The sequence below is a fragment of the Dermacentor variabilis genome, chromosome 3 (assembly GCF_050947875.1).
Source record: "Dermacentor variabilis isolate Ectoservices chromosome 3, ASM5094787v1, whole genome shotgun sequence".
Lineage (NCBI taxonomy): Eukaryota > Metazoa > Arthropoda > Arachnida > Ixodida > Ixodidae > Dermacentor > Dermacentor variabilis.
In genome coordinates this window covers 12,110,023-12,136,632 of record NC_134570.1, presented here as the reverse complement: position 1 = coordinate 12,136,632, position 26,610 = coordinate 12,110,023, and the positions used below count along the sequence as shown (strand labels likewise).

At 39.9% G+C, this 26,610-nt stretch overlaps 1 protein-coding gene across 27 annotated transcripts in view; it reads left to right on the top strand.

The window, feature by feature from the left end:
- The window catches only part of trol (terribly reduced optic lobes), a 623,238-nt gene that overhangs the window by 508,812 nt on the left and 87,816 nt on the right, over nucleotides 1–26,610 (top strand). For all 27 annotated transcript variants that reach the window (XM_075684186.1, XM_075684204.1, XM_075684193.1 and 24 more), the window contains 6 exons: nucleotides 2,655–2,843; nucleotides 6,677–6,937; nucleotides 7,387–7,546; nucleotides 11,886–11,986; nucleotides 13,238–13,510; nucleotides 21,649–21,912. In XM_075684186.1, the coding sequence (XP_075540301.1) occupies nucleotides 2,655–2,843; nucleotides 6,677–6,937; nucleotides 7,387–7,546; nucleotides 11,886–11,986; nucleotides 13,238–13,510; nucleotides 21,649–21,912 (1,248 nt within the window). The remainder of the gene's footprint in view (nucleotides 1–2,654; nucleotides 2,844–6,676; nucleotides 6,938–7,386; nucleotides 7,547–11,885; nucleotides 11,987–13,237; nucleotides 13,511–21,648; nucleotides 21,913–26,610) is intronic.

The following is a 26,610-nucleotide window of genomic DNA, read 5'->3' as shown; positions in this document are numbered from 1 at the left end:
AAAATGTTTGGTTAAGCTGACCTGCCAAATCTCTCCGTTCCACTTGTTGAGTCAAGCGGAGGCGGACATCTGTTAAAACTGTTCTGTGGTTAAAAGGTGGAGATATCGATGGCACATAAGCAGGATGGTTCGCAACGTTGCTTTTTCTGTTACGAACAAAGTGGCGGCTGCAGATTCTTGAGTTTTGTTTACCATGGTCCTCCGTCAGGGCTACGCAACACAATTACAGAACAAAATTGTCGCACTTTCTCGTGCAAGCCGCTGTGTTGCGAGGAATGCAAGTAATCCGATTACACAACAGGTTGAACGGCGCGTATCCAGCGCTCTCGCCTTTCCCTTTCATACGATCGCGATGGAAATCGGTAAAACTGAACGTTGTTATTCCGTCCTTCACGTTCATGGCAATTTACAACACAACAGTAGCGTCGATTGCGGCGTTTATTCGTAGCGCGCGGAGCTATCGCGGTTGCCGTCGTTTCCACCATCAGTCTGAAGAGTGAGCCAGCAACCGTTTTATGGCAATTCGGCGGCGCGCCCGACTAGCGTAGAAATTCATAACTCTCTGTCTGGGTGTTATATGCGCAGAACACTCGCAATATGGACCAAAATCGAGTTAAATCGTTGTTTCACAGTCGCTAGCTGCATAGGCACCTTAGCAAGGGAGTCGGGCTTCGCACTACCCAGTTACTGCCTCTTCGCAACGGCAGGTGGCGCTACGCATCTTGCAAAACTCCAGAGTCTGACGTCCATCAGCCACGAGATCAGCCACGAGATGGCGAGAACTGTAGCTTCCGGACTGCTGTTGTGCAAAGTAGAAACATGATTAGCCCATTCATTCAGTAAATAAAAGCTATCTTGACTCATAGGAAGCATTTGTTTATGTTTTTCTCGATACCGTTGATAATTCGACATTCAGTTAATTCGGACATTTCTTTCGATCCCGTGACATCCGAATTAACGAGGTTTTACTGTATGAAGGACGAAAAAGGATAGCACTGTATTTTATTGTTCATGTCTGTCTTGTCTCTAGAACTGTTTATTTTTCTGTGTTATGGTATCGGTCTGAATTTTAACTTTAATTGATGTATGTTTAAATGCAATGTACACTGGTGTTCTTACAAGATGGACTGCATAAAGTTGGTTTTCAGTTATAAGGAAATGTTTTCACATAGTATCGATGCACTTTATTTGAGCTTAACTTCTAATAGTTTACATAACTAGTTCATTTGTGTTCATGGTAAAAGAAGTTCTTGTGCAGCACTCAACGCACACATTACAGTATCTTTGGAAACTTGGCCCTGAGGAATCTAAGTACTACCCATCAGATGTAATTTTCAAGCTCTATGAATGTTCAAATAATGTATGCAATTTCTTTATTGTTCCACCTGTTTTCTAGCTGATAGTGTGTGCAAGCAACTTTCTTTTGCCACTAAATCTACCTGTGAGCAAGCATTCTCAGCTGTGCTCTAATAAAAAAAGGTGTCAGAACACAACAGGAACTATAGGCATACTCGCGAGTAGTTTGTTAGCCTGGTTGATGGCCTTGCCTGCTACACTAGTTCAGAAATATATGTTATGTGCTGTGTACTGTGGGCCATCCATCTTTGCTCTACTTAGGGGAACACAAATAATAACGGTAATTTATGTCAGCACCATTTGAATAATAAGCACGTATGTAAGCGCTTCTTTGTCTGCCCTCTGTGCATTTTGCTGACTGACATTTATACGTGGCACTTTAGGCATTAGTTACCAGTAGCTATATGAGGCAGTGCCACTCTCCCAGGTGAACTTCTCATGCTGAGGAATTCAGGGTATACTGCTTATAGCTCTGCTATCTGCTACACAGGTACTTTATGGTGCACAGGTCAAGTTGTCACAAATAAGTCATTTGTTACCTTCAGACAGTGAACTAAACAAAAGGTAAAGAACAAGAAAGAGTGAATTCAATAAAACTCAAATGCCCACCACTGACAAGTTACTTGATCCAAAGTACCACATGCTACCTACTCTTCCATGACCAAGCTTGCTTGGTACATTGACAGAAAGTGGTTGTATAGTTATGGTGCAATAAGTACAATCATCTACATGTGGTGACAACTCACCCCGGGTGAGCCACTCTCAGTGTACATGCTTCAGATTAATTTTGAAGGTGCACTGTTGCTGTTCTCACACACAAAAAAAATTTGTCCGATAGAAAAGTAACATGAGCTGAAGGGCATCGGGGCTGTTGTGCATGTGAGGAGACCTGAGGCCAGTTGAAGGCACATGCATAAGCCATAGCAGGCACCTAAATTGCAACATTCTACTGCTCCTGCAAAAGAAATGCAATGCACATTTATAAGCCAAGGCTAGAGAAGCTGCGATCTTATCAATCAAGGCTAGAGAATACTTATTATAAGTTTTGTGGAAACAAAAACTCGATAAACTTAATTAGCAGCTCACTAGGTGGTCTTTCTCAAGAATATTATGTTTCTGGAGCTTTGGAAAAAATAAACAGACCTAAGGTCACAGGACATACGAACTGATGAAAATTTTATTCACTACCTTGTATTTAACATAGCTTTTAGATTTCATGTCAAGTGTGTTTGGTGCGAGATGGCTGTAGTTGCTATTGTGCCACTGTTTCACATCATTCCCCTTTTTTTTCTTTGCAGGAACATCTCGTCCTATTCAAATTGTTTGGTCCAAAGTCCTGCCGGATGGCAATTTGGCAGAACTCCCATCAGACAATGGTATTGTGCACTTTGAAAGAGTGCAGGCAAGCGATGCAGGTGTCTATGCCTGCCAAGGCAAAGAAGATGGTTCTGCCATACTGGACACTCGTGTCACGCTCGCTCTCGTTGGTGAGCGATTTTTCTCATACTGCTGTGATGTGTGTTTGTGCATACTGCTGTGATATGTGTTTGCCATACTCACTGGTTTTGGCTGCTTATAGTGCTTTTCCCATGATAATAATCTATCTGTTTGCTTTAAATGCTGCTCTCAGGAGTATGGTCAAAAGGCAAGTGAGTTATTAATAATCTTTGCTCAAGTATACCTTTTAGAAAGTGGTGCATTTTGCATATAGTACTCTCTCTATGGCCTGACATGAGGCAGCCTTGGAAATCTGCTCGTCTTACCAGAGGTCTACTTTAACAAAGGCACAGTGTTATAATGGTAAAACCAGTTTAATCAAAGGCCTTCATACCATTGAGCTTTTTTGTGAATTCAGCATAACGGAGGTTGCCTTATGGAGGCAACCATTTCTCTACTTTTGTAAGCAGTAGGTAAACTTTGTACATTACGTCACTTAAATGAGCATTGCAAGGCCAATATTTTATATTTGTTGAGCAAGTTCCTTTAATTCTGCTGATATCAGTTATGCTCAGCACTGTACATTAATTTGAACCATGTAAGAATGTAATAGCCTCAAAATGTCTCAAGCTTTGTATTCTCTGCATGCATGAGCTTGCTACGGTTGTCATGTGATTTATAGCTTATTTAAGTAGCGCAACAGGATATGGGACAAAGAATTAAGGTATAGCAAAGGGCCTTGACCTTGCTGAGTGGTTTCGACAATAGAACAATTTGCATCAGAAATTAAGGAGGTGAAGAGTTTGAAGTTGAACATGTTTGTTTATTTATTTTATTCAGTCATACCCCAAGAGTCTCGGAGGGACATTATATAAGGGGTGGGAAAAAAACTGCAGTTCTGGGTTGCCATATTATAGAATGACTCTCTATGGCGGTGATACTATCTCTATGTTGACTCTCTATGACTTGGTACTGTCTGCTAACATGGCGACATGGGTATAAGCCCATTCCAGTCTTATGATGTATGTAGGAAAAAAAAGCTTCTTGAAGGTCTTTTAATGGGTTTGTTTCAGCTATACGGCTTTTCAACGGCTATGGCGAGATTTTTGATAGGCTGATCTGATGAATAAATTGCCTGGTGGCAAGGAATGAAAACATTTGTGATGTAATCGCGAATGCACAATGTGATGATGGGGGCAAGAGGAGGAACGTCAAGCTGATATTTTACTGCAGATATACACTGTGTGGCTATGAGTGTTGACATTGAAGATTTGTTTGATTCTTTATTGGATGGTGGAGATAACGAAAATTGTGACACTTTTGTAGTTCTGGGTTTAGACAAGAGCTGGCATTTATAGAGAGCAGTGGTGTCCCTTTGGAGTCATTCTCAAAAATTTAGTTCCTTTATCTTAGGTCAACGGTCGTCGGTTTGGAAGACGAACTGCTCATCTGGCAACCTGGAGACTGCATGTGCTCTAAAGTTGCTTCATTGATCAGCAACATCTTTTTGCAGTAGCATCGCCAGAAAATTGAAACACAATTTAAATAATTTGGTTTCGTTTGTTTGCAGATATGTCAACGATTACCTGATAACAAGAATTCTACTACAGCTAAATGAGTCAGCATTCTTAAAATGTTTAATGTAGTCACCATTCTTTTTTTTCCCGACAGCGGTCGTGTAAAACATTTACTTGCAGTGTGTTGACCTAATAGAATAGACTTCTGTTAGTTAGACTGATTAATTCGACCCCGACCGAAAGTCGTGGCTTTCGCCCATGCATTTATGGGCTCAGACTTTCGTTATTTCTACCTTAAAATTGGCCTTCGCCTGATAATTCGAACTTGGTCAGTCAGTACGCACGCCCCTGACCCATTATGGTGACCCCGATAGCGGCCCCTTTAGTGGCAGTCTCGGCAGAGGTCAGGGGACAATGCATGCGTTGAACACATGCCATCACTGGTTCAAAATACCTATTTTCAGCCAGCCCTAAGCAATATCCGTAGCTCACAATGTCCGGTTACGGTATTTACCCAATTATAACGCGCGTCCTTTTTTATCTTTAAAAAAAATTGGGCCGAAAATTACCTGCGCGGCGCAGTCAGATGCCAAACCAAAACCGCCTTCGCAGCTTTTGTATGCTTTACCGCATAACATAAATGTACTGCGGCGAAGCTTACTTTAGGAAACTGGCCGTCATTGTGCAACACACATTTTTCTTGTTAAAAAATCGTGCGTGTGCATAGATGCGCCTGAAATTTCTACTTTGCTCGTGAGCTTTAATGGTAATATCTAGGTTAGTTTTCTACTTTAGATACATAGAAAGTGGGCGCGCATTTGATTCCGGGGGGCGTGTTAGACTCACAAATACTGCCAATTAAATGAATTGGCAATGTACGTGTTTTGTCATTTTTTTATGCATCTTGATTCAACCCGCTGGATAATTTGGTTAATTTCGTTGGTCCCGTCAAGGTTGAATTAATGGAAATCGGCTGTATTGCCGTTCACTCCATATCGTGTGTGTTGGCCTTCGTCTTGTGCCCTGTCCCTATGATGTCAAACCAACAAGCCCAATGCAGTGTGTTGACGCTACCACGTAAGATCACAGATATCCCTAATGCACTGCACTTTGGCCTATTCCAACCGTATTAAAATTACTTGGTCCTGCCTGCAGTCTTGCTTTCATGCAATACAAGCAAGTCTTGTGGAATAACTAAAATGATTTGAATGCTTCTGGAAACAAACACTGTATGGTAAGTGCTGCTGGTGAAAAACTTATGAAACGGGTCAAGTGAGACAACAAGAATGCTAGCATAGTGTACACCTTGGTTATTCCATATGTGCACAACATGTTACGAATACACCGCCTCTAAGAATGACACTAAAAGGTTCAATAATCACATTGTTTTTACTACCCCTCTAAAGTAAAAAAAAAAATTTGTCCTTTCGTGAGCAAAATGACAGCAACTGAGGGTAAAACACGAAAAATTCGGGCGTGAAATAAAACAAATGTGTGTCCTGCAGACATGGCATAGTTTACGTGGCCCTAATATATATATCCTGTTGCGAATCATACGTATGGGCCAAAGTGGTTACTGCATCAACACTAGTCTGCAAGAGCATCAGCAGTCTATCTCATCCTCAGTTCCATCTGGCCACACATTGTTGCATGTCACACGTCCCCACACAGCTATTCTGCCACAGTGAAGTAACCAAGTATCAACAGAAGTATTATAAGTCTTCCACATTTATAGATCAGAAGATACATGTACCAGCCAGGCATCAGTAGCTCTTTCAACAACAAAAATTGAATACCTTAGCAGTTCCTGTATGCTTTAGTTTGCATGATATGGCAACTTTCGTGTCATATGCCTTAATTTTATGCTGTCATTGCCTTTTGTCATATGTTCCTTCATTGGTCATTGTCATTTGGCTTTGATAATGCTGCACTTATCATTTTCTGTTGTACTTAGTAGAAAATTCAATTGTAAGTACTGAGCATGTTCTGTTCATTCCCTTTTTCTTTGTCATCATCTCTCCTGCGCTGCTTAAATCAACTATGAGTACACATTGACTCGCGGAGCTGTCTGTCCATTTGTCATGTAATTTTTTAATGACACTTTTCAGGTCCATCTAGACAGGCTACCAATGGCTTTAGTTGCTAGCACACTATCTTTATCGTATAACTTTGCTGTCTGCATTTTTGTACCACTTGCTTGTGCAAAATTTGTTGGCTGGATATTGTTTACCGGTTATTCATCTTGTTCATGTAGAATAAGGTGCTACCGCTACTTATGTCCTTTGCCATTTGTGGTTAAAGTATTCTCAATTATCTTTGTCCTTCTTTTGTTTCTTACTCCATCCACTGTTTGTTGCTTTGAATAGCTCCGCCTCGGATCCAGCTGAACCCAACCCAGCAGACAGTACGTCCAGGCCACCACGTGCGCATCCAGTGCTCAGCCATTGGGGAGCCACCCATCACATACCATTGGTCACGACAGGGTGGGCAGCTGCCTCCAAGCACTGTGCAGAGAGATGGCATCCTCGAGTTCCGTGGAATCTCAGTCACAGACGCTGGTCGCTATATCTGTACAGCAGCCAATGCAGCAGGAGAAGCTGAAGGGGTTGCTGATGTTCGGGTCACAGGTTTGTGTTGTTCCACCTACTAAATGCCTGTAGCCATTCATGTAACAGAAAGACTTTTTTTCTGCATCTACAGTGATGAAGTAGTGCAGTGGATACAACGCTACTGTCAGCTACAAAGTGCCTGACAACAGCCATATTTTTATTCGCTTTCAAAGTGCAAACATTTCACTTCGGTAATAAAGTTGTTTCTAATAGCTCCAATGAAACATTTTATACACTTTATACATTTTATACAATATATATATTTATATATATATAAATGCTACTGGTTCTTGTTTCAAATTGAATGGGAACAAGCAATTTGCCCACAACTCTATACAAGCGCAAAACTATTTCACTTCCAGATAACTTATTAAGCAGACACTGTGAGGGCTGACATGCAGTCAGCAAATAACTATTCATCGCATTTACTCACTCTTTGATATTGATAGCAAAAAATATTTTTGCAGAGGGTGTTGAAATCGGATCACTGCGAAAAGAAGAGACAGCGTTTGTGGGCTCGAACATTGAACTGCGCTGTCCACTGACAGGCTCCCCTGAAAGGATTGAGTGGACAAAGGACGCCCATGCCTTGCCACCAAATGCTAGAGAAGTGAACGGAGAACTCTGGTAATGTGTTCTTCGACTTTACATGTTTTCTTTATCTTGTTGACGTGATTGTCTGCTTGCAACAGTTTACCATGGCCCTACCCAGATGGCACAGCATGCAACGTAAATCAAAACGATATGTTGTTTATGCTGAAATAATAAGCTGGCATATGGACTCTTTCGAAAATTTTATTTCTTTCGTGGTCCTTTGGTTGTTTGTGGCAGGCAGTTTCATCAGCTTGCCCAGCGGTAACCACCCCTTCCTTGGTGTGTATTTTTGGCTGTGAGAGTCTTGAATGGTTATAATGAAGTAATGGTTTGTAATTAAGTCATTTTGTCCCCTGCCCTCTTCATCAGTGCTGTAGTGAGGTTTTGCTGCATTTTAATGTAGCAAGCAGCAAGCAAGCTAGTGGTGTTCAGTTTATTTCTTTTATCTCAGGGGGTGTTATTACATAAGGGGTGGGATTATACTTTGAATAAGAACAAACAGCAAAGATTATTTAACATTGAAGATGATCAGTTATGCATTCTGGAAAGAAGATGATGTAGCGATGGAGACAATGTCATGGGGTAAGCCATTCCAGTGTGTAGCTGCTCTAAAATATAATGAAGCAGAAAAAGTAGTGTGCGATGGTGGTCGGGCAACTTGAAATAGATGACTGGTATGGTAAGATATGCTTGCTGCGGCTGTAATATATGGTGCTCGATTGAGAAAAGAATAAGAAAACTTGTGAAAAAGGGCGAAGCTAGCAATGTGGCGACGATAGGAGAGGGGCGGTAGTCCGGATCATGCTTTCAAACATGAAATACTGACGTATGAATATGAGGAATAAATGAATTGGGCGGCATGATTTTGAATGGCTTCCAATGCTGTGATTAGATACGCTTGATACGTACTCCAGATGGCAGATGCATATTCTAATTTGAGTCTTACAAGGGTTTTTTTATATGCGAGCAATTTAACATGTGGTGGGGCAAGGCGAACATACTGAACATGCTGAAATGATGTTACTAATATGGGTGTGCCATAATAAATTGGATGAGAGGGTGACTTCTAGATATTTATATGATTGTACTAGCTCAATCAATGCGTTAAGCTCAATCGATGTGTTAAGCTCAATTGATGTGTTAGAAATTGAATAACCAAAACGATAGAGATAGTGACGACGAGAGAAAGACATGAGTTTATATTTGGTAGGATGGAGGAACTTAGCCAATCATTGCACCAATTTAGTACGCAGTTAAGATCTGTCTGAAGGACATGTTGGTAATGACAATTAGTAATTGTGCGGTAAATGACACAGTCATCAGCGAACATTCGAATACTACAGGAAACATGCAGGGGTAAGTCGTCAATATATATTAAGAATAGGAGGTGACTGAGGACGGACCCTTGGGGAATGCATGAGGTAACTGGGAGGAGTTTGGACAGATGGCCGTTAAGATAGACTGGCTGAGAATGAGTAGTCTTCAATCAATTTAAGAATATATTAGGATGTAGGTTCAGCTTCGAAAGATTTAGTAACAGACAGCAGTGAGGAACATTGTTAAAAGCTTTTGCAAAATCAAGAAAGATGGAGTCAGTTTGCATGTTAGTCTAGATTAGTGTGCAAGTCATGAAGAAATAGTGCTAGTTTGGTTTCGCAAGAGAAGTCCTTACGAAACTTGTGCTGTGAAGGATGAAAAAATTCGTTCAAGTCCAAGAAGTTGATAATTTGCGAGTAGATGACATGTTCCATGATTTTACAAGGCACACTAGTTAATGAAATGGGGTGGTAATTCAAGGGTGAGTCTCTGTTACCTGATTTGTAGACTGGAATGACCTTGCCTGTTTTCCAATCAGGTAGCATAATTGCTGAGGAGAGTGACTGTGAAAAAATGAGACATAAGTATGCTGTGCAAATTGATTCCACGTTTTTCAGGAGCTTCGAATTAATAAGGTCCATACCAGCTGACGATGAAAGCTTCATATTGGGAATTATAGATGAAATGCCTTCTTCAAAGAATGTGACAGGCGGCATGAAAGTTTCTAAGTTACAAGGATGGTGACTGCAAAGGCGTGTCAAGTTCAGTAGTGAAGACAGATGCGAATGCGTTGTTAAATATTTCTGCACAATCATGGTCGCTAACTACCTCATGTGAATCGTTCGTCAGCGTAATATCGAGAGGATGCGTAGGATTTAAAACTGGCCAGAATTGCTTGGGATTCTTGATTGCTAAGTTTGGTAAGTTGTGATAAAACATGTGTTTGGCATTACGAACTGAAAGTAAGTAGAATTTTTCAACTTCGAAGTATTTTTCCTGTGTAGCAGGTGTGTCATGCATTCAGCAGTATGAAATAATTGTTTATTTTTGTTTTCTAGTTATTTTAAACAGTGGGTAAACCCCTGTTTGTTGTGATTAGTGTGAAAAGTAACCTTCAGGATAAACATATTAGTGAGGTGATTTAATTTGTTCTTAGAAAACAAACCAGTTTTCATGAATTGAGCAAGTGTGAAATGCGGATTTGTTCTTGGCAAAAGAGGTGTTGAGATCTTCAGCTATTGCATTATAGTTGCCCTTATCGTAGAGGTGTATTGTTTTATCGGCTCTTTGTGTTTTAGTTGAGATAAATGAAAATAGAGAATGTATGACTTTATGATCACTTATTTTAGTGATCATGAGACATGGGTTGGTTGAGAAACTAGTTATGTGAGGTTAAACTTTAAACAGACATCGATGAAGTTTTTCGCTTCTGCATGACATGTTAATGTGGAACTAGTTATGTTTTGCTAATCAATGTTTGTATAGTTAACATCACCAAAAAGAAGGATGCGGGCATTTGGATAAGTGGAAACAAGTTTGTTAATGGTATATTCAAATGACATGGAAAGTCTGTATTAGTTTGTTGGGGTCTATAGCAAATGCCAAGCAGCAGCGTTACGGGGGGAGCATGACAGATGAGCCATAACAATTCGATATGGGATGCGATGTTAACAAAGGAACATGATATACCCTGATGAATTGCAAGAACTCCCCCCCCCCCCCCATGAGCCTTTTCTATCGTTTCGATACACGTGGAAATTAGGTCAGTCGGTTAAAATTTCAGCGCCCGTTATGTCATTGTTTAGCAACATTTCTGTTAGTATGAGGGCATTGCTCTTGGGTGATGAAATAATGTTCGATATGAATTCATGCTTTGGAAGGAGCCTACGGATGTTAGTGAATATTACGAAAAATGAGAGAAGATTACAGGGTGGGTCGAGTTTACGTTTTGTAGATGCTTGATGATGGGGCAACTGCTATGCTATTTCTTTAACAGTATCAGATGATGTATCAAATATCTAGCATTTTGGCTGGATGTGCACTGTTTTGAATCACAAGAAATACTTGGTAGAACGTGCTTTTGCAAATGTAAGTAGTTACTTACACACGTGTCAAACAGAGCGCAAGGAGTCCTCTCCAATACTGTAATCTGTGTTTTTCAATTTACGGCCATTTGATAAAAGTGCGTCTTTGGTTTTGTGTGATAAGAATTTCATGATTATGGGACGTGTTCAATGAACCGAATGATTTCCGAGACAATGTGCTCTTTCTATGCCGTTAGGCTTCACTTTAATTTCAAGATTATTGCGGCAAATATTAATGATTTGTTTCTTAGACTCGGCCAACATTTCATTGCTAGTAGGGTCAGGGATGCCATAAAAAATAATTTTATTCCGGTGCAACCTGTTTTCGGCATCATCTAGGCATGCTTCTAGTTCCTGAGTCGTTTTAGCCCTATTGAGTGTGTTAATCTGCGTTATTTCTATATCTTTTCTGAGGGAAAGAAGTGTTTGGTAATGAGTTTGAAGATTGGCCATTCATTTGTTTAAATTTGTTGTGGTTTTATTCATTGTACTTAGCTGGGTTTTCAAGCCCTGTATCTTGGTAATCAACTGGATCTGGCCAGCACTTAGCTTCTGTAGCTCATCCAGTATAGCAGCATTCCTGTTAGGACCAGGGTTAGTCTCGACGTCACCCGATAACATCAGTAGGTAATGAGTTACATGAGCACACTCAACCGCAATAGTAACACAACATTGTGGGCTCGGAAACTGCACCAGGTAATAATTACTTGATTTTTTAGGAGCTTCAGCCATGCAATGTGCTCAGACTGACGGTCACTTGGTTCTAATGCTATCAGTTGTCAACATGCCTTTATTATTAAGCATAGAGATGGTGTTTTATAAGTATTATCTCAATTAACCTTATTTATAATATTCTGTGGTGTTTTTATAGAAATGACTGCTAGTATTACAAAAGCTTCTGGAACATCTGCCAATGTCCTGCATGAAATTCTTATATCATTTTCGCTGTTTAAACCTTACTCCAACTACAGGATTAAAGATGTGCAACAAAGCAATGAAGGAAGATACATCTGCAATGCTATGACAGGGGACAGGTTGATATCCAGAGACTTTGTCATCCTTCATGTCAGAGGTGAGGAGTCTTGGTCACTTCACTGGTGGATTTGCTGAGCTTTTGAAGTGGTGTGTATCTCATATAGGATGTTTTTTGCGGGGGCAAAGTTAAGGACGCTAATGACATTTAAGCGAAAATACACCTTGATGGCACATTGTTCAAGATCAGTTTTTTTGTTTCATTTCTTTTTATTGCAAATGGCTACATGGTACAAATGTTACAAATCCTGCAAAGGAATGAGATTTGTAGGACTTATTTCTGCTTCATTTACTACATCTTGCACTCAATTATGGTTGTGACAGTCCCATGGCTTTGTACTGAATGAATTGGGAAGCTCTGGGAATAGGGAATTGAAACACATTGTACAGGCCTTTACTTACTTCTAACCAACACCATTTCATTAATATGGTTCATGTTTAAGTGTTATGCATATTCGCATTAGGGATGCATCGTTTATTCCCTTACTTATGGATAGAAAGAACACTAAATGCAGCTGTCACATGGAAGATTATTATGTGAGAGCTTTTGTACACTTTTGAAGTTAAAAATCTTTTTGCTGTGGCTACAACTTCCTGCAGCTAAGTGTTGTTGCACTACTCACTGCGCATGGTTGAGAGTGTTTGCTGCAGCTAAAGATCAGTAGTATCGAATTCAAATGTCCAATATTTAAAGGCATTTATACAACATGCATTATAGCACTTCTTGAGCTTACCATTTTCTACAGGGAAGTATAACCTGATGCACTTATGTTTATTGTTATAGGTTCAAGACATGCAAAATTGAATTAGCCATTCTTATAACTATACAATCATGAGCCGATTGTCCCCTAAATATGTATAAAGTTCACCTGTGCTTGTGTGGTAATTGTATTACAACATTGTGCAGTAACTGACTGTACTGTCTTACGGGGATATAAACAGAAGCATCAATCTCCAGCACAGTCAGGTCACTATTAGAATACAGAAATTTGCTATTTGGGGTAGTGATATTAGTTAATAATTTGGGTAGCATGAATTTTGTTGACATGTGCTGCTGAGGTGAGTGCTGTTTACACATCTAAATACAAAAGATCTTAAAGCATGGGGTCCTTTAAAAAAAAAAAAAGAAAATTGCTGAAGTGCATCAATGCATCTGCCTCAGCACTGGAAGCCCCTGCATATATTTCCCTGTGCAGCTGTCACACTGCACCTTTGTATTCCAGTTGCCATGTAACCTTCCTAATAACTGCTTTCATTGCATTCTTTTTTTTTTTTTTTTGCTTCTCAACAGATGTTCCCAGCATCTCAGTGAGGATTCGGGCCAACAAGGAGGTTGTTCACATGGGTGATAGCCTGGACCTTCACTGTGTTGTGACAGGAGATGGTGCCGCTTCTGTTAAGTGGACGAAGCTCGCAGCTGATGATCGCTTTGCTGAAAACGTGCGAGTGCATGGTGCTTTCCTCTCGGTGAATGGCGTTCGCCCTGAAAATGGTGGTGTCTACCGCTGCTCTATTGACAGCCCTGCGGGTACACTCAATGATGACTACGTCCTTGCCATTGAAGGTACGCGGTGGTCACGTTAGTGAGGGTAGTTTATGTTTCTCATACATTTCATCTTGCAAAAGGGTTACCTCATGAGTGTATTACAGTTTGAGCAGGCTTAGGCAGAATACTGCTGAACATTTTTGTAATCAAATAAAGAGATGGCATAGAAATAGTGCAGTGCACAGCATATTTCTACAAGACTGCATGCATTTAAGTTACTGTCAGCTTTGCCACCTTCAGATTTATGTCTACTCCTTTGTGCCAGTGTAAAGTTAGTTCAACTGTCAATCCTTACATGTATATAGTATCTTGTCCTAGCTAAACAATGTGCAAACTTTCACAGCTTGTACAGTCACATTATTTGCAGAAAAGAATATCCCAGGAATCATGGTTTGCATTTCATCTATCAAAACCTAAAACTGTCATAACCACTGTAACATGCAAATAAGTGTTTTGATTTGACAGCCACCCAAGGTGCTCCTCTTGCAAGGGAGCAGAGTAGTTGTATGTGCAATAACTGAGACTATATTTAGAACAGTTTATTTCATGTTAGGCATGCATGTTCTGTCCTGGCTTTAGTAGTAAAGTTTTGCTACAATGAATCAGTGTTTTTAGATATGCAAACATTTGATGATGAACGAATGCTACACAGCAATCATTTACAAGTTTTATGCTTGTGTGTCCACATGTTGCTAACTCTTTTGCAAGATGCTGATGGCACCTGTTGGTCATTTTCATGTTGATCTGCATTTGTCTCATCTTACGGTATCGTGCTGTGCCATATTTAATGGGAACAACTCCAACTTATAGTTCAACTTATGGCCGAGCTTTCATGTGCTCAAGTGCTCTACAAATGCATATACTTTTTTCCCAAGGCACCTAATAGTACGACGGTGATGAAATTGGATTATGACACCATTACCAATGACAAGAAAGCTTCTTGAGCTTCTTATGATCCAATATTGCCAAGAGCAGATGATATACTTTTGTGTGTAATAAAATTGTTTATAGAATGCCTATGCAAAAGAAAGTTTAGAAGCACAAACTGCATACACGCAGAACATACATTGCTTTGTGTGAATGTATTTAGGAGATAGATGTGAGCAGCTGTCAAGAAAAATTGAGAGTACAAAATAACTTTTAAACTATACCATGCTCCTATGAAAGCTTCATGCAGTTCACCCAAATGGATACAGCAAGCGAACATTCTTGCCCAGTTTTGCTGGAATAACACTGCTCATTTAACATTGTTTTCATCTTGTTTTCCACTGCCAAAAAAATTGTGCTGACTCTAGTTGATAACCATTGACAGTCTTACTGCTTCTGTTGACTAAAGCAGTAGAGAATAATTTGCTGATGTTGATTAAAGTTACTGTTACTGTTATTGGGAATAGTAATTATCAGTTATAAGTATATTGAATCTGGTAATGAGTAGTCATTAGAAGAAGTCCAATCAGGAGCAGTAGTAATGTGCTTTGTTTTAAAGCAATAGTGTGACAACATTGATTTGTTAAAAATTGTGTTAGTACCTTTTGAAGACATGTTTATGGTATTGTATTTGATTTTATTATTTACATTATAACAGGTGTACATTGCAAATGCAGCTACTTTTTTAGTCTTTTGTTAAATATTGCTTGTTGACTTGCCATGCACAATGTTCCTGTCTTTCTTATTACTATTAAAAAATTACTTTCTTGTCATTAAAAAAGGTTGTCCTTGTTTCTAACACCCTAACATCTGTTAACACCAGTCTTATTTCTGTACACTTTTGTTTGTTTCTGTGGCTGTTGTAAAAACATGTTATGGCTATGAGTTTTGTCTTTCCTTTGTGTTTGACAACACTAACACACTAAGCTTTAGAATTGGTTTCACAGAAATCTGCATGCCTAACTATAATTAATACTGCATCCTTTACTAATAAAACTGGGCTTCAAGAAATTGTTGCACATAATCATTTGTGTCAAAGAAATTTGCTAGAACATATTTAAACTATTTTCAACTATATATGTAAATATTATACTGTCAGATGGTATTGGTGAACAGTTTATGCAGTCGTTTGAAAACACTCTATGCGGAAAAGCTTTTTGTTTCCTTGACTAACCCCTATTGCACATGGAGGCATACACCTGTCATTAAGTTGTTTAAGAAAATAATTTTCAGGGCTGCTGCTACACTTGCAGATTCAGTGATAGCACAGAATGTCAGACCTATTACAAAATAAATACACATATGTTCAAGCTAAAGTGCCTCCAATAATATTGCAGCAACAAGCAAACTATAGAGACCCACTCACTGTGGTGGCAATGGTGTTGCGCTGCTAAGCACGAGGATGGAGGATCAACGGGGGGCAAAGTGCAAAAAAGCTTGCGTGCCGTGCATTGGGTGCACATTAAAGAACCCCAGGTAATCCTTGTTAACCCGGCGTCCTTCACTATGGTGGGCCTCATAATCAGATTGTGATTTAGGCACGTAAAAGCTCCAGAATTTACTTAAATTTGAAACTATAAGGACACTAAAATAGAACTGCATTACTTCATCTCAGTATCTTCAGTTTCCTTCTCTGACCTTTATTTACGATAGTTTGAGCAGTCTCTGCTTTTAGAGGTGCTTCATATAGTTGAAGACTTCGAAGAAAATATTTTCTACTTAATAGGGGATTGTTAGAAATGAAATTAACACAACAACATGCATTACCCTTGAGCGCTATGGCACTATGTAAACAGCACAGAAGTTGAGGGCATTCACAACTTAATGTTGATGTCATATGTTATGCCTATGTGGCATGGTTGTAGAGGATATCAGATATGTTTGATTTAAGAACATAAATATATTAAGTTAGTTTGTGTGCTTTGCATTGGCCCATAAATAGCTTTTGCTTAGCAGGGTCATTGGAAACGCCTTACTTAGAACCAATACGTCTCGCGAGTAAACATCTATGTCTAGGATTTCTAATCATAGGAGTCGTAGCTTATGACCTCATGTTTAAGAAATTTAATACTTTGAAGTTTTATGTTCATTTGCAGACTCCTTCAGAAAAATAAATAGAATGAACATTGGTTCACAGTTCTTACCATGCTTTCCTAATTATTTGTTATGATTAACTAATAATTCTGTTCATTTAGCCATTTTACAAAAATTAAGGTATTGCAATAGATCATCTATATAAAAATAAGATCAGGTTCACACAAAGCAGCTCCAAGCACAGTAGTACTGGAAGAACTGCTGTGCCTGAAAAACTGTTTTTGCATATGCTTAACAGCCTAGCATGATATGTTACAAACTCTTGTTTGCAAAGTATTACTTTTTTACATCCTTCGTTCTAGTCTCACCACTATTTGAAACAAAGCAGCAAATTTTGTCTCTGTGCAGAAATGCTAAGACTGAGGAGGTTTAAAAGGCGCTAAAAAGCAACAGTAAAAAATTTGCACTGGTGAAGTATTTCTTAAAAGCATTATCATTACTGAACTGTCACAGTAACATCATGGCGGTGTTGCGTTTTTTCCTGGGCTAATAATCCTTCCCTCACTGTAAGGCAGGCTGCTTTTCCATTGCACAAGTGCAATTTACTCACACAGCTTGTTCCTCATCAGTGTCACTTTAAGGTTGCCTTTGTTCTGAAATTACAGATTTGTTAGGACAGCTTTCATCAGCAGTAATGCGCAGCATGTGTAAGCCTTAACACTAAAATAAACAAGCTTTATAAAAGTGCTGAAGGAGACTGCAAGCCAAGTACAATCAATTTCTTTTATATTAAGTAGTCTTAATGATTCAGTCGAGTAAAACACACACACACTTTGATCGTTGCAAAGTGGTACTAACATTCCCTTGCACACTCGTACAATGTGGGTGCTGCACGTTCACTAACAAAAATTTGTTCTTCATTCAACTCGCCCATCACTTGGCACACGGCAACTCGTAAGTAACATGACCAGTTCTGCATTCTGTGTGTCCGTGCACCCTGGGAGTGTCCCCGTGGCCTCTTTGTTGTTCTGCACACTTCCTGCATCAACCATCATGCACTGGCCCAATGATGGAAAACCCTTTCGTCCGCACCTTCACAGTATTCCCGATCGACCTAAACCCTTCCTCCTAGAATGGCAGTCTGTTCTCCCACCTGCATGCTGACATGGTACAGCCTATTTGGCATTCTTTCAGAAACGTTGAGTATTTGAACTGTTTTCATTGAAGTATATGTAACTGCACATGTGATTTATACATACTGACATGTGCCCTGAACCAGGGTCATTGATGACGCAATCAATAATTATGTATTAACATGACAAATTCTTGTTATTAGCTTGACTATTAGTATTTGAGATAGCTATATATATATATATATATATATATACTGTTATATTAGATATTGAACAGGCCCTGCTATTTTGGGCAGAAAAACACAGCACGTGTGTGAAATACAGGTCTACTCAATAGATTTTTTTGTAAATTACAAAATTAAAACTTCTGGATAACTCTTCATCTGTTGTAACAGGTAGCTATGGCGCAACTGTTTAAGGAAAGGTAAATTTCAGATAGTTGTTAACTGACCTTGCCACCACATCATAAATCTAATCAATTAAAAAGTGGGAAGTAAATTTTCAAATATTACATAGTTAACTGATCTTGCCATCCCACCATAAACCTAATCTCTCTGTAGCTTTCCAGCTTTATTTTTGGGACACACGAATATTTAGTCACTCTTGTGTTTCTGTGACAGCTTGCTAACCTGAATAGGAACTGGGTAGAAAAACAAAGGATATCATGATCTTTTTGTGCTAGTAAACTTGCAAGCATTTGAAGTGTGAATACTATAATTAATCCTTGATGTATACCACAATGCATGCTCTTATTCTAATGTAAACTAAAATGCTGTGCTGTATTGCTGAATAAGCTTGTAACCAAATATATGCATCATTATGCATAATTCTCGTGAAACCCTAAGTTTGATTCATACTTGCCACAGGGTTCAGTGCGAGCATTCACGTACATGTACACTTGAAAAAAAATGTTGCCTCATCTTTGTTATGAAAGTAGTAATCTTTACTATGGCTGGGTAGGTGGGAAAACATGGTTTAAATATTATCAGTAGTACTGGTGCTGCATGCTGCATCATTATCAGGCTCATGGTGCATCCAATTTTTAATCATGCATTTGGGAGCTGGAGTGGCAAAAGGACACATGATGCTGCAGTGAAATAAGCTCCAAGAAAATCATGATAACAAATGTGTCAGGAAACTTTTGTAGCTAAATTGTAATGCATGGTGTATGGAAGAAATGCTGTTCATTCTGTGAACAGTGCAGTTTGTATTTAAAGGAATAGTGCTAAATTTAATCAATGCAATGTGGAGTTCAGGATGGCATTCAGTAATGTATAAAATTTCCTCTTGCCTACAGTCAAGCAAGTAAGGTGTAGTTTTCCAGTTTATGAATGGTCACTATGCTTATTGTAACTATCTGAAACATATCTGATATAATCATCTTCCATGCAGTGATCCTTAGGTGTTGCCTGAGATTAGTTGGCGTGGGTGATATTTGGAAGCAATGCAACAGCACAGTACAATGCAGAAATATTTTCTCACCATATGTGCATGTAGGCAGTCCTCGCCTAAGTCACAAACAGCAAATAACTGGCCATGATCACCAGATGCTGTTAGGTTATTGCCAGGATCTTGTGTTCTAAGAGCAGTCCTCTGATGCATGATACATCAATAAACTTCCTTTCTTGCATGGTCATCTGTGTTCATTCTTATCTACATTCTTATATACTGGTTGACAATGTGTGTACTTGGGAACAGAAAAGCACTTTTTATTTCAGTTTATTCCTTCCTATAGGTGCAGCCCTCTTAATAGTGCAAAATGTGCATTTTTTCACAAAGTGTATAATATTGCAGCCTCATGACAATTTATACAGTGACTCTTTGTGCAAAAACCATTACAGAAAATTTTAAGCTCACCGTAGTGAAGTGAAAAATTTGACTGAAGCAAAATAGTCAATTTCAAAGCAACACTTCATTTTTTCCCAACAAGACAAGTGTGTCACAAGATGGTGACTTAACAGGAAGCTTTAGCTCGTGGCCAACCCTGATTTTCCTATTCAGATACATGTAAAATGCAGAAATGCTTTCATGAGACAATCGCTGGACTGACTTGAATCAAATGTGTTTCATTTGAAAAAGAAAGCTAAATTCTTGCAGCTCTAGAAAGCTTAATTTTAATTTAGGGTCGGGAATATAAGATTTCTCAAAAATTGACAAGTTTAAAATACATAGAAACGTGACGTTTACAAATCCGGAACACTGCACAAAAAACAGATATTGCAGTTCTATAAACTGCATCTTTAGAGTGTCTAAAGTGGACAAACTTATATGTTAATTTACGATTTCAACAATTTTTCTTAAGAATTTGAATATCTAAATAATGATGCACTTCTTGAAGTTGCTAGATTTAAACTTTTTCTTTTACATGCAACAAACCGCATCAAAATTCGTGCAGTGGTTGCCGAGAAAAGTTATTTCGTCATTCCCATGTATTTAGATAGGTGCTCCCACCTATAAGTGCAGAAATTTTGTTTGGTATTCACTGAACCAATTTCTAGGTACTTTGCTGCACCTAAATAAAAAAAATTAAAATCTTTCTATTGTGTGCATATCTTTATTTAATGCATCAGTTGTTTTACAAGAATTGTAGAATATTGTACATTTTGAAAGAAAAGTAAAACATCTTATACAACTCAATAACTGAGCAATAAAAAGCAATATTTACATGTGTACTTGTTTATCTTTTTTGGGTGACTGCTTTTCACCGTCTAACAGATGTTGTTCCTCAGCGTGGGACTTGCCCGCATGTATCGAAAGTTTCTCGAATGTTTTCAATGTTTCTGCCCATTGTCTGTTGTCACCGAAGCTTGTGTAATCTGACTGCATGTGCGGTGCGAATTGTGGAGAATTTTCTGGAAGACATGCAGGCATCAGCAATTACTCTAGGACTTTCAATGACTCATGTATGAAAGCCGACACACTTGACCAGCAGACCAGATTTTCGATGATCGCCGACTGTGTTCGGTGCTGTCGCCATTCTTTAAGTGTAGCTTGTTTTTGAGGGCACAGGTTCACCAAATAAAATTCTAGTTTCATCCTTCCCAGTTTTGCTGCTTTCTTCACAGTCGTGACAGTATCATTAAACTGTTCGCTGAACTTATCGGGACATCTAAAGAGACAAAATCGGTATGTGTGCACCCGTATAGAAAAGCTGGAACGCAGTCAACTCAGTGAAGACAACTAATGGATGTGCGCACGAGCTATCAGCTAGATTGGTCAGTGTTGCAATTCTTTTTTTAGATGTACCTTGTAAAAGGCCTTCTACATAATTAGCTCTTTATTTGGGCAATATTTTGATGGACGTGTAGGGCAGAGGTATTCTACATCACTCTGAATTTCTTGGCTCTAGGTTTCTTGGCTTCTTATGATATGACTAAATTATACCAGTAATTTAAGAATAGACTCTTTGAAAACTTGCATTAACAATGTAACAATGTCAAGTAAGCTGTAAACAAATTTGTCATAGTCTTTCCCTACTTTAGATGATGTAGCAGATACAGTTCACAGAATTGTGATATCTCTTTCTGGTGTTGAGCTATTGTCAGGAACTCTGAGCTTTAGTTGAAGAAAGAAAAATTCTGAACCTATGCAATTAAAAGAAATTTTGCCATTAAGTAAAGATTGTTGCTACAACAATCGATGGAGCATGTCTTTCTCTCTTGAACGCAACAAACTTCATTTGGATTGGTTCAATGATTGTCTAATTGGAGCAACTCTGCATTTCAGGTATGTGTGATTGGGAGATCATAGTTGGCTCTGATATAATGCTGCCTCTTCTTAACAGTGAGCAAATAAGGAGAATGTCTGCCAAGAGCCAATGTTCTGACAAGGAAACTTGGCTCTTTATTGTGTGGCTTTCAGCTGCTTGAAGACAGCAGGGATAACAATTGTGTATTAGTTGGGCAGATGATCTATCGGTTTTTTACTTTGCTGTCATTTTCCTGTCTTGACTAGCCAAAATACATCCCTGTTACCCATTGGTGTGTCCCTATTGCGCATTTTTAACAATTGTCGCATGCATGTTGAGCCATTTTTTGAGTAGCCACTTTGCCCAATTTGCAGAAACTCCAACTGTGCCACCCAATGAAGTGGAGACCCGTACTATTCCTTATGGATCCACTGTTGTTTTGGACTGCCGGCACAACTTGGAGCCTCCTGTTGCCTACAGCTGGACACGTGACAATGGCAATGTTCCCCACAAAGCTTTGCCTCGTGACAGCACCTTGGTGGTGCCAGATGTTCGTGCCAGCGATGCAGGCACCTACATCTGCACAGCTAAGAATGAACGCACCACACTGGAAGTTCCAACCATTCTTGTTGTCACTGGTGAGGGCACAAGTTCTTTTCACCTGGAGTTTAAAAATAAGAACTTTTCCTACCAAAGAACAAAACCAGTTTCTATGTTACGTGTTATGACAATAATTGCCTGTCAGTTTTAGATGGCTTGGATTGGTTTGAAGCGTTTAGAAGAACAAGCTCCAGAAACTTTTTTATACAGTGTAAATCTGATCTGGATGCTATGGACAAAAATAAAGCCTATGAAAGTACAGAGCAGGCTGAGAGAATAATTTTGTAGCTTTGCACAAAGATGGAAATAAGTGTCTCCACAATTTATTTGCTTGTCTTGCATTTGTTCAGAAGGTGTCTAGATATGTTGAAGTTACTGATTACTTGCTTCTTGCATTAAATGTTATTGGCACAAATTAGGCTACGAAAGAGCATTTAAAGTTATTTCTGGTTGATATCACTGCTTATCATTCACTAACATCAGTGCTGCTTTTTGTACTTACACAGGCACTCTGAAATTTAGATGTAGCAATAAATACTTTCGTACAGTTTATGATGGCATTCTGCCAATGCCTGGTATATTCAGCAATGTAAGAAAAAGGAACAATCGATTGCACGTCATTTTTGTGGTTTACATTTGGTATGTAGGCAGATAGTAACCCCTCAAGCTGTTTTCAGGGTGTTTAAATAAATAAATAATTGTGTGTGTGTGTGCGTGCGTGTGCATGCGTGTGTGTGTGTGCACGCGCACACATGTACATTTTTCACAGGGGGCTTCTGCAGATATCTCTCTTCGTGAGATGGCAGGCTTTCCATATACTGTAGACTTTACTTAAAAGGAAGCTGAAGAGTCTGTCGAATTCAATAAGATGCTCATATACGGATGCGGGAACCTTATAAACCATGAAGGTAAAATTTTTGGGGGGGATTTTTCACTTAGGAGCGATGCAATCGTCGGTTAAAATTGCGCTGTAGCTCCGCCAACCGTCAAGTGCCGCGCGCTGCTGCTGACGCTGACGATGCGAGCGGAGACCGGAAACCACGGCTTAGTGACGTCAACACTGGTGTTCTGCTCCTTCGCCCTCTCCGCGACCATGCCTGACCGGGCTTATTTCCTAATGCCTGATGCCTGACCGAATTATTTCCGTCCTAATCTGCTTTGCTCGACCCTACATTCCTTTATTTGTGTGTATATAGGAGTGGTAGTTGACGTGCGCAGCATCAATTGAACTTGTTGGCCGATCATGCCGGCGTTCTGTGCAGCCTACGCTTGCACGAACACCAGCGGCCGCGACGATGTTCCGATGTTCCATTAGTTCCTTCAAGACAAGAAGCTTTCAGCTAAGTGGGAGGCTGCTGTGAAGCGAAACAACTTCAAGCGCTCAAGAACAACAGTGTTGTGCTCTAACCACTTCCGTGACGATTACTACCGGAGTTTATCAATAATGCGTGCTTTGGGTTCTCCTTCGTGTTAGCATACTGAACGGAAGGTGCATGTTTATCGCCCGCCCTTGGCGCAGGTTTCATCGCCAAGCACTGCGAATTTTCTATTCACATGTGTGTTGTGAAACAGCCTGCCTGCAGCTACCATAACGCAGTGCAAGCATAAAGTTTCCATGTGTTGGAAAGCCTGCTCACGCCAAGACGCTGCGCTCCCCCTTCTCTCGCACACATAAGAAACCATCTCACATAGCCGACGGAATTCGCCGGTTACGAGTAGTGTGCGGATGGCACGCTGATGAAGGTTCTATACTACACGTGCTACAACAGCCGGTAAACTTTTCCCGCATTTAAACCGTCTGTGTAGATTGCCGACAGCTTTGGGGCAGCGCACAAATGCTGAAGATTGCATCACCGCTTACGTTCTACGAGGAGGCATGCAGGAACATAGCACTACAGTTGTTTGCCCGGAAACGTACTCACTGGAACGCTGAATGCAGCTTAGCAAAAAACATACTCGCCAAAGAACATTTCCAACACAAGGAGATGCTAACACTTCGCCTTCGTTCGTGTGGAAAGCAGTGCTTGCACCAGCATTTTTTTATTCTTGGAGAGGCCGGCTCTTCGCAATCGGCTCGTACATGTAGTATGTACAAGTATAAACCCCTTACAAGTGACCTCGCACGCGACAGCGACAGCGCTACAAGCGAGGCGATGGCTGTCACATTCACTCATCGTCTGCAAGCCGAACTCCACGCGAGCGACGGCTTTGAACGACGACTTCCCGGTATGAGGGCAGCAATATACGCACCGAAACTAGTGTGACGCATGCTTTATCAATTTAAGTTGATGTATTTTACTGAAGAAGGAGCACAAAATATTTCTGAAGGTCTTGCACTAGGTTCTTATTCTTGCACATGTAAAATTCAATAGTTTGCTCGTTCCGTGCGACAAACAGTAGTATTTGAGTTATGTACATCCAGTTTCGGCTTCACACAATTGGCTAGTCGCTCATAGCATTTCCGGGCGACGAGCGACGAGTTCAAGATTTCTAGAAACGAGCGATCGAGCGACAACACCAAGCGATTTGTTCAAGCGACGGCCTGTTTTGTTGCTCGAAGCCGTCACCCGTCACCGTCGCGCGCAAAATCGCTCTCGTAGAGTTTGGACTTAACGCCGAACTCCTCAGAGAAACGCAAGCTCTCGAAAATTTCCATGACCGTCTCAGCAAAACACCACCAAACTACTTCGCACTGTGCTTCGTGTGTAGCGGCAGCAGTCAGTCCGGACGAACACCATTGTTGACGTCAAGAGGCGCCTGACCAATCACAGGCGGAAACGAGGCGCGCGAGCTGGGCATGTCTGCTGCTGCACTTTTCGTCGAAATAAAATATGTTTGCGCTTTCTTTCGCTCAATTTCAATGCGATATTCGAATTCATAGGGTTGAAAACCACGGCGTACTGCTCTTCACTAATATTTTCTGGAAAAGCTTTCAGCTTCCCTTTAAACAGAACTCGAAGGGACCAAAAAATGTGTTCTGTTTATCCAAAGTATCATTTAATCGAAGTACTCAAAAGTCACAAAGAAGAATCTTATTTGAAAAGTGTCAGAGTGTTTTGATATTTCTGTGGTGAAAAAGGAGACTTTACTGTATTCTGCTTCTAATATTCTAGCATTTTTGCAAAAGGTTGGTGTCTATGCATGAAAGAATTCCAAATACTTCTTAGTTCTTATGTTCGAAATAACATTACAGAATTTCAACTGCCTTTTTTGCCATCTGGTTAGAAACAGTAACATAATAGTAACCTATAATATTTTTACCCATCTCCTCAAAGCAGGTAACAATGCATCGTCTGAAGTCTCATTCCTGGCAGTGTGAATGAGGCAGTAGTGGCAGCCGGACTGCAAGATCTTATATACCCACTCTGTAACAGTATCTTGCTCTTCAGGGATTATCATTTGTCTAGTGAAGTCCTCATTATGGAAACACCACTGCAACTTTGACATCCTTAATTTGCATTACCGTATTTGTACGATTCTACAATGCCACTGATCATAACGCCCAGTTATATTATCGCCCAGATATCCGAAAAATAACTTGGTGCCGATTCTACCGCGCACATCAAGTGATGAAACCTGAGTCAACGCGTACCGTGTTGAAACAATATTATGGAACATACAAAGGCATGTACACACACACACACAGCTGAATCTTAGTGGCTAGTGGCTAACGGAGTCTGATGACATCTCCTTTTCACTGTATACTGACCACAAAAAGTAATCTTCAGTTCCATTCATTGTATTATAAATGCCACACTTATGGAGGCTTGCGCAACCGTCATCTGCCGGAGCGCATTCCATGCACCATGGAGCCACTTTGCAATGTCTCAGAGTACCGCTTTCTTCAGACGACCCATCAGATGACCGTGTGGCTAGCTAGCTTGTATTGAGCTTTTCTTCTTTTTTCTCTTTTGTCTTGAGTAGAACCAGTTACAATCGTAATGCGCATGCAAATTTGAACGCACTTCTTATTTTTAAAATTTCGCGTTAGAATCGTGCAAATACGGTAAGCTTACCAATACTGCCCAACGGATTAGACTTTCATTACTTATAAAATCACCATTTGACATGTTTGTTAGACATTTTCTCTTCCATAAGCTAGTGAGGAAGGAGGTAAGTACCTTTAAAAGAAGTTAACAAAAAGATAGGTTCTGTTTAACCCAAGTTTGCTAGCATTGTGCTTATGAGTGGCCAACCAAAGTTCATACCCTTATTCCATTTATTCGGCATTTCCACTTAGCAAGTTCTGTTTATCCAGAGTCCACTGAATTATTAGTGCATGAGTTCCTCTGTATGACTTTTGCCTGCTTGAAGATAGGAGTGCATGCCGGTTTTTTACAATGAACAGACAAGCCTTCCGCATGCTCATGTTCTCAGGTATCAGTGCTCATGTAGTCGCTCATTTAGGTAACATACCCTCTGTCCAATCGGAAACCTGTTTACTCATTGCAAAAGATGTGTGTGCATTCACGGGCTGTAACTTTGTAGAGAATTCCTTCCATTGCTGGATTCAATGCTACTTTTATCGTCCATTGTTTATGTTTGACTAATCCCATTAGTAACGTGGGCGGAGTGTCGCTTTGACCACTGGCGAAGCACGAAAACACGTAGCATTGAAAAAGGAATTAAAAAGTGTGGCCCAGGGTACCTTAAAGTGTGCACTAGTGGTATGAAAGTAAAGAAAATTCACTAGAACCTTGTTGCGTTATGTTTGTAAGTGACAGCTTTGTAATTGT